At 39.2% G+C, this 15,342-nt stretch overlaps 1 protein-coding gene across 4 annotated transcripts in view; it reads left to right on the plus strand.

Moving 5' to 3' along the window:
• LOC111148375 (roundabout guidance receptor 1) overlaps positions 1-15,342 on the plus strand; it is a 417,477-nt gene that overhangs the window by 388,071 nt on the left and 14,064 nt on the right. For all 4 annotated transcript variants that reach the window (XM_022504899.1, XM_022504908.1, XM_022504882.1 and 1 more), the window contains 3 exons: positions 229-477; positions 9,820-10,226; positions 13,458-13,610. In XM_022504899.1, the coding sequence (XP_022360607.1) occupies positions 229-477; positions 9,820-10,226; positions 13,458-13,610 (809 nt within the window). The remainder of the gene's footprint in view (positions 1-228; positions 478-9,819; positions 10,227-13,457; positions 13,611-15,342) is intronic.

The raw sequence follows: 15,342 nt of genomic DNA on the forward strand, positions 1-15,342 counted from the left end.
AGCCGAAGGCAGACACTTAACCGACTGAGCCACCTAGGTGCCCAGTGCAGTGTTTTTTTGTTTGGTTGGTTTTCGTTTTTTTGTTTTTTTGTTTTTTTTTTAACAGTACTCCCTCAATGGGAACATTCCGGTTAAAAAAGCAATTCAAAGCTGATATTCCACTAACAGTACAAATAGTTTCTTTGCATAGCCTGAAGTAAATCTAAGTGGGCTTATCATTTGTTTTAGCTATGACCAGGAAATGCCGTGTCCCGTCCCACCAGCAAGGATGTATTTGCAACAGGATGAGCTAGAAGAGGAGGAAGATGAACGAGGCCCCACTCCCCCTGTGCGGGGAGCGGCTTCTTCTCCAGCTGCCGTGTCTTACAGCCATCAGTCCACTGCCACTCTGACCCCCTCCCCGCAAGAAGAGCTCCAGCCCATGTTACAGGACTGCCCGGAGGAGATCGGCCACATGCAGCACCAACCCGACAGGAGGTACGCCATCCCTAGCCTCTTGCTGACAAATCAGATAATTTCCCCTCTTAAGTGGCATTTGTAGAATGCTATTATATGAGGTAATTTTCATGTCACATAGCCTTTCTTCCAGGACCATCGTGCAGTAAGCCTCAGTAATTAACATATCAAGTAATATTGTTGACCAGCACCTGAGATTAATTGATCCCAGTGAACTTGCAACCATAAAATAATGTGCTTTAATACTCACCCACTTATGATAATTACATTCGTAAACACATGGAGATTATGTAGTAGATATATGGGCTGCTATTCTTACAGCATTTTTTTGATGATGCCTTTTTTGGTGTCTTGGTTTTCCTTATGCGTGGGTGAGTCACTGCTTTGGGCTGTGGAGAATAGATTTTCTCCCATCTTTTGAAATGACGTCTGCAGAACGATTTCTTGCCTCATAGCTGTACAGTTGCAAAAGAATGAGCTTGGTGTATTTATTTCACTTTGACCACAGGTACCTTTATTTTGGTTGGGATATTAGGTCGGGGTCCCTTTTGTCCAGTTTCCTAAATAATGTGTGTGTGTGTGTGTGTGTGTGTGTCTGTCCTTGGGGGCTACCTTAAACAGGGAAGTTATCAATATAAAGAAAAAATCTGAGAACAATGTGTCAATAGATAGACTGAGATCTATTGACGCGCATGTGTGTAACCAAAAATTCAGCATTACCGACCAATACGTTTTTGTTAGACACAAATAAATACTTCACTTGTCATTTCTACCACATAAAAGCTATTACTGCATCATGTTAGCTCTTCTCTCTTTGTTGATGATTTTGTTTGTACTATTTCATTACCCATGACACATTGTATTTCATACATATAAATTTATATATATACAAAACTTTCTGTGTTCCTAATATCATTTGAAACTGAGTGTATTACTTGCCTTGGAAGATCGTCCTTCAGTTTTCTTGAATGAATAACATATTCTCATTTATTCTGCTTGAATTCTATGGATTAAAAATAGAGCTTGCCATGCGTATTAATTCTATCAGTAAGACGTTCTTACCAAATTCAAATCACATACTCTTTGAAATGAAGGAGGTAGTTAAGCCTTCCTCTGTGGGACAAGGGGGAATTTGGACTGCCATACATTTATATTTAATAATGTTAACCCGTGAAACTTCATGGAGATTGAGAATAAGGTATCTATCTCTTTTCCCTATCAAGGTCGCAGACCATCTCTTTCCCTCTTATCTGAGGCAAATAAGGGGTAATAGAAGCTCTTATTTCTGAAATACCTCAGCATTTTCCTTTCATTCTTTCCTATTATTTATTTCCCCACCATTCCCTGCTGTGTTGTAAGGGGCAAGCAGTATCTTCCTGGCAAACCCCTCATTCTGTGTTCCTCATGTCATCCTTTCTCCCATCCTCAAGTCAATCAAAATCAGTTCACCCTTCTCTATCCTGACTTCTCAGCCTCTTCCTCCCGTCGTTCTTTCTCCTCACCATTAATTCTCCTGCTGTTAAAAGTTCCCCTTTCTTAGCCTCCCATTCTAGTTATTGTGCTCTCCTTTTCCCCTACTCCTTAGGGCTATTTCATCAACGCTGCCTTACTCATTCCCAGTCATACCTCAGCCCACTGCACTCTGACCCACCATTTTGTTTCCATTGATCCACTGTAAGTAACCTCCTAATGGTCAATCTAAAGACTTTTCCATCTTTAGCATACGTAAGCTTTATGTAGTGTTGGCGACTTTATAAGTTGTTATGGGAATCAAATGAGATAATGTATGGAAAGTATCTGAAGTTAGGTAAATATTCAACAAATATGAGTTTCCTGCTGTCCTTACCTTTATGCCATCACTCCCTTGCTTGGTTTGATGGCTTTCCAATTTATTTAAGCAGGCCACCCTTTTTCCTGAGCACCACAGTGATATTTGCACTTGGCCATCTCATACTCCACTTGTCCAAAACCACCTTTGTCTTTGCACTTGACCTTTCAAACTTGTTTAGTTTCCCCCTTTGTTGGCTACTGTGTTTAAAATCATTAATCCTTATTTATTTGAACAACAATATTAAAAATAAAATAGCCCAGGCGCCTGAGTGGATCAGTGGGTTAAGTATCTGACTTCAAGTCAGGCCATGATCTCAGGGTCCTAGGATCAAGCCCCGAGTCAGGCTCCCCACTCAGCAGGGACCCTGCCTCTCCCTCTCCCTCTGCCTCTCTCCATGCTCGTGCTCACTTTCCGCACCCCCTACTCTCAAATGAATAAATAAAATCTTAAAAATATATATGTAATAAAATCTTAAAAATACAATGTAATAAAATAAAAATAGCCAAAAGTCATAAAAAAAACTAGTTGTCATTTTGCAATCAGCTTAATTACCTATTGCTTCATTTCTTCTGCTATCTTCCTACCATTCCCCAAATTAAATTATTCATAAACCCTTCATTTCTGACTTCAAAATACCTTTTTTTGTGTTCCTATTTCCATTCCTATAGCTGCTACGGCAGGCCCTCCATCCTTAGCCCCAGAAATGCTGCCATATCCTTGAACTGGTCTCCATTCCTCTTAGTTCCCCTTTCCTGGCCACCTTCCACGTTATCTTTCTGGACACACAACAAGCCTGGGAACGTGTCCCCTCATGCAGAGTCAGGTCCTGCTCTTCAGCCCCATGGTCAAAGCCTTTCACAGTCCTTCCCGCTTTACTTCCCTCTTCCCTCCCAGTCTCTCCACACACCTTCTTTTCTAACGACTTGATTTGAAATTCCATGACTTTGCCTTAAATTCGCCAACAGCTGGTCAGCACTGCCACTTCCTGACCCAGGAGGGCCAGCTGGAGGTGGCAGGAATGGCGAGCGCACTTGCCCCTCATGGCCTTGCTGCACGTGTCTAGTGCCCTCCCTGGGCCCCCGTGTGTTAGCACATGCTGCTGCCTTCATTGCAGGGCCAAGTGCGTCTCATCCTTCTAGGCCCTGTTAAAACTCATCCCCTCTGTGAAACTTTTATTCCACTGCCTGGCAAATTTCAGCCAATGCTTTTCTTTTCTCTTCACAACAGTCCGTACACAGCCCTGTGACCCCATTAATCAGTTTTCATGGTGCATTTGTGTTTGTTCTTTGTATGCCTGTTTCCTTTTTTAAAGTAAAAGCCCTTTGAGGGCAGAGCTCACGTCTTACTCATGTCATTGAGGGGACGCAAAGCTTACATCCATAAGTATTTGATGAGAGGAATCGGATGCCACAGAATCAAAACACCCCTGCTGTTTTAGGGGGGATGGATACTTCTATGAACTCAATGAAAATGAACACAAATGCTTTGGTTATCTGCACTTAAAATCCTGTTGAGTTGTATACAGCCTTTTTGAAATAATGATTTTCGGTCCATGTAGGTATTAAGACTTTTATTTCCAGGAGTGTTGCTGGAAATAACACCGGATGCTAATACGTAAATAAAGTCTATTGAAGAACAACAACAATTATTCTTCTTTTAAGATGAAGGTATATTCTACATGTTTACTGTAGAAATATTTGAAAATACGGATAAAATAAGTAAAAAGACAAAAAGTCCCAACGATCTGTGTAGTAGAGATAGTCACTGTTGAGACCTCAGTACAGATCTTCTCAGTCTTTCATCTCTGCATGTGCTCACGTCACTTTGAACTTGTGATATGCCGATATGTGATAATGATCTTTTCACTGAATGGTGTATTTTTCCATGTCAGTAACTTTTTATTTAGATATTCACGTTAAACAGAAGTATACTGTGATTTGCTTAAATAATTCCTTAAGGTTGGACATTTAAGTTAAGTCTATGTTTTTGATACTATATACAATGCTGTAATTCTCGTCTCTAGTTAAGTCTTTGAGTGAAGCTTCTTCTCAAACCCTTGACCTATTTGGATGCCTGGCCCATCAGCAGATGGCTTCTGATTCTCATCATCCCACCATGCCCCTAATGACGTACTCATTAAAGATAGATGGCTGTTTCTCTGCAGATTTCATTCTGAGCATCAGACCCTTCTATCCAACTACTCATCTCTGTAGATTTCAGCTGCTTAAATATCACTCAGAACAATACACATACCTTCAGCCAGAAAGGCACTTTCCTACTTCCGACAGCCATTTTCTCTTGCCCGTATTACTGTAATGGTCCGTAAGTGGTCTGGTCGCCTTTAGCCTTGCCCCTTCTTCAATCTAATCTTCCAACTGCAGCCTGTGCAGAAGCATTTTCCTGAAATGCAACACTGATCAAGCCTCTCCGTTGCTTAAAATCTCTCAATGGCTTCCCATTTCCCTTAGAATGAAGGCAAGATTCCCTAATGTAGCAATCAAGGCCCTTTGTGATCTGACCCCTGCACGCCTTCCCATCCTTATTCATCGCCACTCACCTCTTCTCCGTTCATGGTGCTTTCACTCTACATTTCTTCCAGTTCCAGGAATGAATACTTGGTCACCCACCTTGAGGTCTTTCCCCTGTGCCATCCCGTTTTCCTGGAACACCATTATCCCCTCTCTTTTTTGAAACTAACGCTTATGTGTCTTTGAGAACCAAGGTAAAATCGCAGATACTCTCCGTAGGATCTTTTTCTGATGTCCCAGTTCTGAGAAAGGAGCCAGTTCTATGTGTTCCCATAACACCTTCGACCTCCTCTCCTTGTGGATACCGCATTATCATTGCACACCTGATTCACCGTATGTCTCCTTTACTAGATTAGGAATCCCTTTAGGCAAGGAGCAAATCTATTTTATTTAGCTGAATTTCTAATGTGGTGCTCAAGTTCCTCTTTCCATTGCTGCCTAGCAAACTCCTTTAAAACTTAGTGACCTAAACAACCATTTTCTTTTACTCACAATTCCACAAATAGGGAATTCAGAAAGGATTCACCTGGGCACTTCATCTCTAATCCACGTGGATTCATGTGGTCTGTTGGGGATGGAAGATTTACTCTCAGGTTAGTTTCTTTACTCATGTATCTGATGTCTCAGGACTCTGTAGCTTCTCTCTGTCTCCACGTTGGGTCTCATCCTCTGGGGTGTCTTCACTAGCCGAGGCTTCTCATAACTCGGGGATCTCAGGGTAGCAGCGCCTCTTACATGGAGATAGGCTTCCAAGAAGGCAGGAAGAGGAAGTTTCTGGGCCAGATAAGAGCTCTACTCAGAACTGACATGATCGCCCTTTTGCTGGATTCTGTTGGTCAGAGCAGTCACCAGGTCCACTGAGATTCCTAAGTGTAGAACTAAATTCCCTCTCCTGATGGGGGAGTGGCAAGTTCTTATCCCAGAAGAGTATTGGAATGGGAGATAGTGTCCTGGACCTTTTTGCAAAGTATACTCTGCTGTGTCCTGGTATATAGTCAGCTTTATTGAGTATGTGTGCCTTAAAGTCAAATCCTTTTATCACTTAGAGTATAAAGCATTCCCCAAGCTCTTGTGATTCCTTTGTTCTTGGAACCTAGCAGTCTCACGGTAATAGAGACAGAGTAAATGCTTAAAGAATGAATACATTTTTTTTGCTATCAAATACATTTTTACTGTTATGTTTATTGATTAGAGGCATAAACAAACAGTGTGGTCTAAATTAATAAGAAATTACTGAACTAAAACCATTATATATCTACAATATTTAATTAAACATTTTAGACTGCTTTAATATGGATATTGCAATTTTGGTATTCTAATGAGCTTCTAGATAGTCTCTCTTTGTCTAAAACTGGGTAAACTAGGTAACCAACATAATAGGAATCTTTCTTCTCTCTTTTCAAACAAAAACTATGAAAATGATATAATTAAGCTTATTTGCATATATTGTTTCAAAAAGGGTCTGATACTACGGAGCTTCCTGTAGTTGATATTTAGCAAAAACTTCTTGAAAAGTAAAAGTAGTTTTCATGTATGGGACAGGAAATTAACTTATGTTTTATTAATATAGACAAAGTGAATATGGTACATTTAGAAAGAAAAGACCGTAAAAAGGCAAGGGAAAATTAAGTATCTTGTCTATTTACAAACCAGGTAAGGGTTAACCATACAAAGTATCAAATCTATGCCAGTTTCAGAAAAAATCTCCAAGGTACACATTTTTCCCCCTTTGTCTTTTGTCTGGTAAATTGTATGTGGTGAACTATATAAATATCTGCTTTCATAAATTAATGGCATTGTTCCTGCCTTCTCTCAAACATGTTTATGAAGACATCATTTTTGCAGGAGCCTAGAGTGTTGTGATTTGCAGTCATATACTTGTACGTTATTTCAGAAGATGTCGGAACCCCTCAGGGAGAAAAATCTAGAGGGTTGAGGTTCATTTGTGGCAAGTCCCACTTGATGCAGCTTCTTGAAATAGCTTTTTGTTTTCAAATAGAATATATTACATATTTCAAACTGTACATGTTTATCACACATTCCCTGGGCTTGCCTTATTTACAGATGGTTTGAATAAATTTTTCTCTCTTTCCCCAGCATTTGCACAGGGTGATAGTAGTTAAAAGCCAGCCCTTTTTGAACATGAAGATGTTTTTGCTCTACAGAATGTGAAGTGTCCAAATACAACAATGCTGGCTTCCTTTCATAGTCAAGTTGGCTCTTCTACATCCCTGTATTGATGGTCAGAATAGTCCCCTTTATGCTAGAAAGTCTTACATGTCTTTAAAAAAATAAGTTTCTTGTGGTATTTTGGATGGGCATGCTGACAAAGATCGTAAATTGACTTTTAAATATGGTATTTTATTGCAACTCAAATTAAACAAAGGTTTTCCTCCTATGTGTATAACACACTCCATATTGAAACAATTACCCATTTTAAATAACAATTACCCATCTTAAATAACTTCAGCTTTGGCATATTCTTCATATTTCTTTTATTGCCACACACAGACGCATTAGAAAACACCCAGAAATAAAAAATAGTACATTATGTTAAAGAACTGTCTGTGTGTATATGTACGTATTTATTTATAAATTATTATAGTACGTATTATACATATGTATGTGTGTGTGTGTGTGTGTGTGTGTGCGTGTGTAATAACACCATTCCTAGAAGAAAGGTTATGACCTGGGAAATGAAATGTGAGATTAAAGTCTACATTTGATACCTACTCGCTGTGGGAACTTTGGCAAGGTCCTTAATTTCTCTGAATTTCAATGTCTTCATCTAGAATGATAATAAAAGCAGTACCTTAGAAAGCTGTTGCAAGAATCAAATGAGTTCACATTGTAAAATATACTTAGTCACAAAGTAGATGCTCAATAAGTTAGTTAATTGTCGTATTCTTAATAATAATGTATTTTTAATGCTTTCCATTTGTGGTAACAAAATGTACTTATTGAAGTGTCTCAATTCATTGAATTAAAAAGCACAAAACTTTTCTTTGAGCCACTGGCATCTCACCCTCAAAGCCATATTGCTATATTGAACTTCCCTATTCTTCTCCACAGTAGGTCCCTTTGTTAGATTTTGACCAGATCCTCCAAGGCTCGGTTTGGAGGCTTTCTTTTAACTTGAGGCTCAATCCTATTAATTTTTTTAAAATTAATTCCAATATAGTTAACATACTATGTTATATTAGTTTCAGGTGTTCAGTATAGTGACTCAACACTTCCATACATCACCTGGTGCTCGTCACAGCAAGTGGCCTCTTTCCTTCCCCATCACCTATCCTCCCCAACCTCCCCACTGATTCCATTTGTTCTCTATAGTTAAGAGTCTGTTTTTTGGTTTGAATCTTTTTTTCCTTTTAATTGTCTCTTAAATTCCAGTTCTGTTTATTATAAAACCATAATCATGCACTTGTGGATGTTTTTTGCAGATTGTCCTCCTCCCTCTTCTCCTAAGTGTGAGGGCATGGCAAACTAGATGAGGAACCAGTCTTCTCCTTGGTCAGCCCCAGGGACTAGTCTGTCTTGTCTCGCTCTCTGAGTATGATAAGGTTGGTGAGAGAGATGGGCTGGAACCAAGTTATTCAAGTTACTCACTGATGAAGGACTCCATTCTGAGCGGCGTCTCTAGGCATTTGTAGTCCTTGAACAATTTAGCCACATTCCCAGGTGGATTACAAGTCCGTGGCATCTTTCCTAGCTTCCTAAATCATGGAGGTGTCCAGATGATGCTAGAACCTGATCTAACTACCATCTAGTGCTCATGCTCAGCTTGGCACACTCGTGTGGAATCTATCCTCCTTACCTCTTGAAGGCACAGAATTTGAAGAGGTGTTGTTATGACTCTTCCAAATGGCAATCCCCCTTGTATCATCTCTTTAATCTTGCTTAGAGAACACTGAGACTGTTGAGCAGGTCACTGACTAAGCAGTCCCTTAACTGGAAATCACTGTATATCTTCCTTTCTGTCAGGCACTTTCCTAAATTAGGAGTTAATCTCTTGGCATTCTACCCCCTTGGGAATAACTTCTTTCCACCATCCATTCTTTACACTGAGGTCAAAACACTATCTTCTCAGTCATCTTACCCTCACTGTGGGTGACAGTGTTGGATGGTAGTAGAAGGACTGCTGTTAGCCAGTATCATTCTCTGGATCTCTGAAGAGATGACTGAAAGTAGTTATTGGTAACTGTGAGCTTACCTTGTAGAATACCGCTCACATTGTCCTCAGCCTTGGTCCTTAATTAATTTCAAGGTTATCAGGAAAAATACCTTTGAGCATTTTATTTAACAGATAGGTGGAATAATGATAAAAATGATAGGTGTAAAAGTAGCTTATTACATTTGGTGAATAATTCAGAGAAAAACAATGCTCCTGGCTTCCATAGACTTTTATTTTAATGGAATAAAATCTACAGGAATCTGTGTCATATGCTGAATATATGATTGTTTCATCCTATGGAATTCTACTCTCTAAAGTCACTATGAATGAGTCCATTTGCTTGGAATGGTAAGGGTGGAAATGAAATAAAGGGGAAGAAACATGTTTATGGAGCATCTGTTCCAGAACTGATGTCTGTTATCTTTGGTAATAATAATCATAGATTATTATTTATAATTTATATAAATATAAATATATATAATTTATAATTATAGTTTATTGAATAATAATCATAGATTATTCTATATTCTATAAAGATTATTATAAACTTTAAGAAACTTTAAGACAAATGCATAGGCATATGTTTCCAAGGTATGTATTACTTTTCCTTTCTTAATTGAATATAATCCAAATCATGAAACATTAAGAAGACTTATAGGTAGCTGAAGATATTTCTGTTAAACTTGAATTGAGAGGAAGCCCAGCTTGGTTAAATGAGCTCCACAGAAGCAACGGTCAAATCAGTGTACTTGTGAATCTCTTGGTTAATGTATTTTGTGTATGTCCCCAAAATGAGCTGAGCCAAACCTGTGTTTTCCATCTTCCTGCAGACGGCAGCCGGTGAGCCCCCCTCCACCACCACGACCGATTTCCCCACCACATACCTACGGCTACATTTCAGGACCTCTTGTCTCAGATATGGATACAGATGCGCCAGAAGAGGAAGAAGATGAAGCAGACATGGAAGTCGCCAAGATGCAGACCAGACGGCTTTTGTTACGTGGCCTTGAGCAGACCCCTGCCTCCAGTGTGGGGGACCTTGAGAGCTCTGTCACTGGGTCCATGATCAATGGCTGGGGCTCAGCCTCAGAGGAGGACAACATTTCCAGTGGACGCTCCAGCGTGAGTTCTTCCGATGGCTCCTTCTTCACCGATGCCGATTTTGCCCAGGCAGTGGCAGCAGCCGCGGAGTATGCTGGTCTGAAAGTGGCACGTCGTCAAATGCAGGATGCTTCTGGTAAGTTCTGGGCTTGTCACCAAGCTGGAAAAGAAGACTTGATGGGTCCATGTCAGTTGATGATTATTGCCTAGGATCTGTGTCCAGTGTGAAATGTAGCTATTCTTATTGTCTTTTATTTGCTGCCTGAGGAAACCCAAGATCCAATCATATGACACAGCTTGGTTATTCTGTTTATTTGGACAAGGCTTTTTAAATCTTTGAGCTTATTTTAATTTAATAAATCCTATATAATGTGAGGGAAGCTCCCTGGGAAGTCCTTGTTTTTACGAAAGTCATAGCAGATATGTGTACAATTTCTTTAGGTGTGCCTCTGGTCAGGTGAGGTTTGTGTTACAGTTTTTCTGAGGTGTAGAAAGTAACCAAAATAAAATTCATTGTGATAAGTCTCTTTCTATTTAATTAGAAATTCTCTAGGAGAAATAAATAAATATCAGGGGGGCACTCAACCATTGGAAAATGGGCTATTTCTCCTTAACCCCATTCTCTTCATGCTCTCTCCATGAGAATATTAATTTAATTGGTAAGATAGAAGGATGTGTGTGATATGCATACATTCTCAAGCATAGATGTTTCATATTTAAAGCAAACATTTTTAATCTAGCAATTCAGAGAGCAATTATTCCAACTGCTTATGTATTTTTTTTCCATTTTCCGTTTTCATTGCCAGTACCCTGTTTACAATAATCATCTATCTGTTCTTATGTTTGAACCCGTTTTTATTGATTACCTATTCCCAACCTTGTTTGGAGAATAAATAGTATGAAAAAGGAAATAATTTAAATTGAAGTCAAAGATTTATCACATGACATTTATTTCTGTAGGCTGGAATATATACATAGTATACATTCATATACACATTGTGTATATAAAAACATACAAATGGTAGAGTAAAATACTGTGGCCAGCAAGGCATACATTTCTGAGAAATAAAAGACTATCACAACACATCAGTAATTTACTATCTTAATTTGTTGTTTTATTTTTCTTAGTTTAGGAGCTATCTCATTGGTAGTTTCCCTATTCTTTTCAGACACTGGATTGGTCATTATTTTTTATCATTTGTAGAATGTATTCTGAGAAAATAAGACTGTTTCTATGTGTTTTTTTATCAAGAGCATGTTATAGGAAAGAAGAAATTTAGTACTCCTCAATCTATTATTGTAAAATATGTATTTATTTCGGCCACACCAATATTTTATGAAGTTCAACCAAATTCCTTTTTTTCCCCTCAGTCCCTACTGAATGTAATAAAATAACTACCCAAAGCTACCTATCTTTCTCAATAAATAACATGTAACTGTGTACCTACATAGCTTTTATTTCTACTTATTTTTTAATCTTAAAAAAAATAAAGTGAAATTAAGCATCTCAAACTACTGCTTCAGATTACATTAAGGTGTGTTTCAGTTCATTAAATCAACAAAACATAGAAATAATGTTAAAAATTCATCTGTAAACGACTGGATGACTCAGGGTCTCCGAACAGTAGATGGCTTAACACAATAGTCTCAGTCTCAGCCCTAATCCTCTCTTTTCATGGATATGTAACTTTAATTGTAACAGTCTCCATCATAGCTAGGAGAGTTTGGTTTAATATTTTACCGTATTGTAATTTAGCGGCACTTCCGGTTTTCGTTGGGCTCATAATTATAATGAACTAAACATGCATTGGCCTCTGCCTCTTAAAATGTTATTCTCAAGAAAGGGTGTGCTAATCATGTGCCTTGAGGTTAATATGAATGAATAATCCAATCAAATTGCTTCTCACTTGGCCGTGTTAATGAATATTATTTAATATGAGTCAGTTAGCATTTTTATGTATGTTGATTCCACTATATGTGGCTTCTCCTGTCTCTAGCCAAAAGATGTGCTGTGTAGTTCTGTTTGAAGTTTCTTATAGTACAACAAAAAGTTCCAGCTCTGTGTGTCTGGAATTTCTTAAAAAGCAGAATAATGAAAGTCAAGTAGGGCCAAGATTTCCTTTGCTGTGATGGAATAAATATTTTGTGCCATCGTGGTATCACATCTCTGTAAGACAGACAGAAAATGGGGGAGGCTCTGAGATGCACTGTGTCTAATTCAGTTATCACTTGTACCTGCAAATATTGTCCCTCCAAAATGAAAAAACCAAAACCACCTCTGCTACCACCAAGAAATGTAGAAGTTTCTGGAGGGGTCGCTTTATCCAGAAGCAGCAGGTAAACATCTAGTGAAAGAAAAGGCATCTAAGTAACTTTGGACAGGTCTAAATATGTGAGCTAGCTTTAATTTCAGGCCTCCCGAAGAGGATATACCTCTGAATGTATTGATATTAGGTGTCTGCCTGCAAAGAATCACATAAAAGTATATTTAATTAACATAAGGGATGTGTCTAGTACTGTTCACTCTTAGAACATGAATTTCTTAAGGACTTTGGTGATTCCCTTGAGAAAATAATGTGCATTGAATATACTGTGCAGGGACGCCTGGGTGGCTCAGTTGGTTAAGCAGCTGACTTCGGCTCAGGTCATGATCCCAGCGTCCTGGGATTGAGTCCCACATCGGGCTCCTTGCTCGGTGGGGAGCCTGCTTCTCCCTCTGCCTCTGCCTGCCATTCTGTCTGCCTGTGCTCGCTCTCTCTCCCTCTATCTCTGACAAATAAATAAAATCTTTATTAAAAAAAAAAAAGAATATACTGTGCAAAAATCTAATTAATATTTTTGTTTACTAGTAACACTTTAGTGAAGTTAGTTGCAAAAGTAATTGGGATGTTTGGGTGCCCGGGTGGCTCAGTCAGTTGCATATCTGCCTTCAGGTCAAGTCATGATCTCAAGGTCCTGAGATAGAGTTCCACATGCGGCTCCTAGCTCATCCGGGAGCCTGCTTCTCCCTCTGCTTATGCTCTCTTTCTCTCTGTGTCAAATAAATAAAATAAAATTTTTAAAAAAGTAATCGGGATGGTTTTCTTTAATAAGTGGTGTCAAGAACTTTAACGGAATTAAAGTACTACGGTTGAAAAGAAAAAAAAAGCTGGAAAAATTTTTCAGTGTTCCCCAGCCCCCCGCCCCCAGTGGATGGGTTAGGCAGAATGACAAAAATCCTAGTATTGGCTAGAATAGTTTATTTAAAGCTATTTTTAGGAAATTAGGGATGCTTCTAGTCCTAATATTTTCTTTTTCTTATTTAATGTTATAATTAAAATACATTGATGAGTTTGGCTCTGATTTATTTTTTTTTTTTTTTACTCAGGCCGCCGACATTTTCATGCATCCCAGTGCCCTCGACCCACAAGTCCTGTTTCTACAGACAGCAACATGAGTGCCGCCGTAATGCAGAAGGCCAGACCCGCCAAGAAGCAAAAACACCAGCCAGGACATCTGCGCAGAGAAGCCTACACAGATGGTAAGTCCATTGAAACACATGAAAACATCTATGAATCTCGCTTGTTTACCCTGGCTCTCTAGGACTAGAAAATGCATCCACTGGCATTAGGAATTACATTAAAAATTCATTAACAGTAAGCCTCCTATAACTTAATAGCAGGGATCGACTTCCATATCTTGTCAAGCATCTTCGGTCCTTCTAATAAGAGGGTTCTTTAAGAAGCTGAGAACAGTGCATATTTTTATTATCTTTAAAAGGTTATTTTGGGGGCGCCTGGGTGGCTCAGTGGGTTAAAGCCTCTGCCTTCGGCTCAGGTTATGATCCCAGGATCCTGGGATCGAGCCTCGCATCGGGCTCTCTGCTCAGCGGGGAGCCTGCTTCTACCTCTCTCTCTGCCTGCCTCTCTTCTACTTGTGATCTCTGTCTGTCAAATAAATAAAGATAAAATCTTAAAAAAAAAATGGTTATTTTGTTGTTGCGAACAGACATCATTGTAGTTGAAGTAATGATAGAGAATTAACTTCCCTCACATTCCCTGAGAAATCTTCCAAACCATCCTGGTTTTTGGCTTCCTTTTGGAATTTTGCATTCAAATAGAAGACAATAAACTCATCTGAATATTAATTCTAACTCTGGGGGTGTTAGTGTTATTTTGTGCACCAAAAGGCAAATCGAATCATCTTCCTTCATGCCTTCACACGGTATCGATGCTCACTGAGGAGGTAACGCTTTGTATTCTCAAGGGAGCCCCGGAGAATAATGCAAACGTGTAATGTTGTCTAGAGAAAGCCTTTAATGAAAGTGCCTCAGGTGGCCCAGCATTTATTAAACCGCCACCTTCTCGTTTTATAAACAACCCCAAGGGCTTTGTTGGAAATTCACATAAGATAAATTCTCTCAGAACTCACCCATCTTGTCAAGTTTGCTAAATTTGCTAACGGGGTAGGAGAAGAAGGGTGTCACCGACCACTGTCCCCCCACCTCCTGGTCCTCTCTGTCCACAATCTGATTAGGACTTTCATTACCAGTCAGCAATTTTTCAAAAAGGGCATCATTTGCCATTATCATATGAAAGCCCAATATTATAGATCCTTATCCAAGGTTACAAGGAGGGTTTTCTGAGGCACTTCTCCCTGTGATTCCTGCCACTTGACAGAAAAATTTAATACAAAGCTCCCAGCATGATGAGCACAAGTAATTTTGCAATGAGTGGCTGTCCATGCTATTATCTGTACTTTATTCAGAGTATTTTCTCTCACTCGCATCTATCTGATATTAGACTACATTAAATACTGGCATGACACAGCGCACCTGGGCCTCCTGGCTTCTGCCCAGGACTCTTTTGTCAGTGAAACTGAGCTGTCAGAATATTATCTGATTTTGAAGGGTTATTACAGTGGCTTTGTGCATGTTTGCCTCTGTGAAGGGACAAACACTAGGTGTAAATCCCCAAACTCTATCGGCAGTTTTACATTTATGGGACCCCTGTAATGGCATTTTACAAGTTTTATGGCTGTCCTATCAGTTTTTATTATCTGGAAGAGTGCTGCTCACTGAAAGACGGGTCAAACAGCAACCCTGGATGTAAGAACATCTAGGTTGAATATGGAAGGGAGAAAATCTGGCCTAAAGCTTTGTGTAGCCATTTCCAGCTCTTATATATACTTGTTCTGAGGGACTTCTAGCATTGAGGGGTGCTTTTTCAAAATGCTTTAAATAATGTACACATGCCAAGTTAAAGAAGATGGCA

This window comes from Enhydra lutris, unplaced genomic scaffold, assembly GCF_002288905.1.
Source record: "Enhydra lutris kenyoni isolate GAN:26980312 unplaced genomic scaffold, ASM228890v2 scaffoldscaffold2, whole genome shotgun sequence".
Classification (NCBI taxonomy): Eukaryota; Metazoa; Chordata; class Mammalia; order Carnivora; family Mustelidae; genus Enhydra; species Enhydra lutris.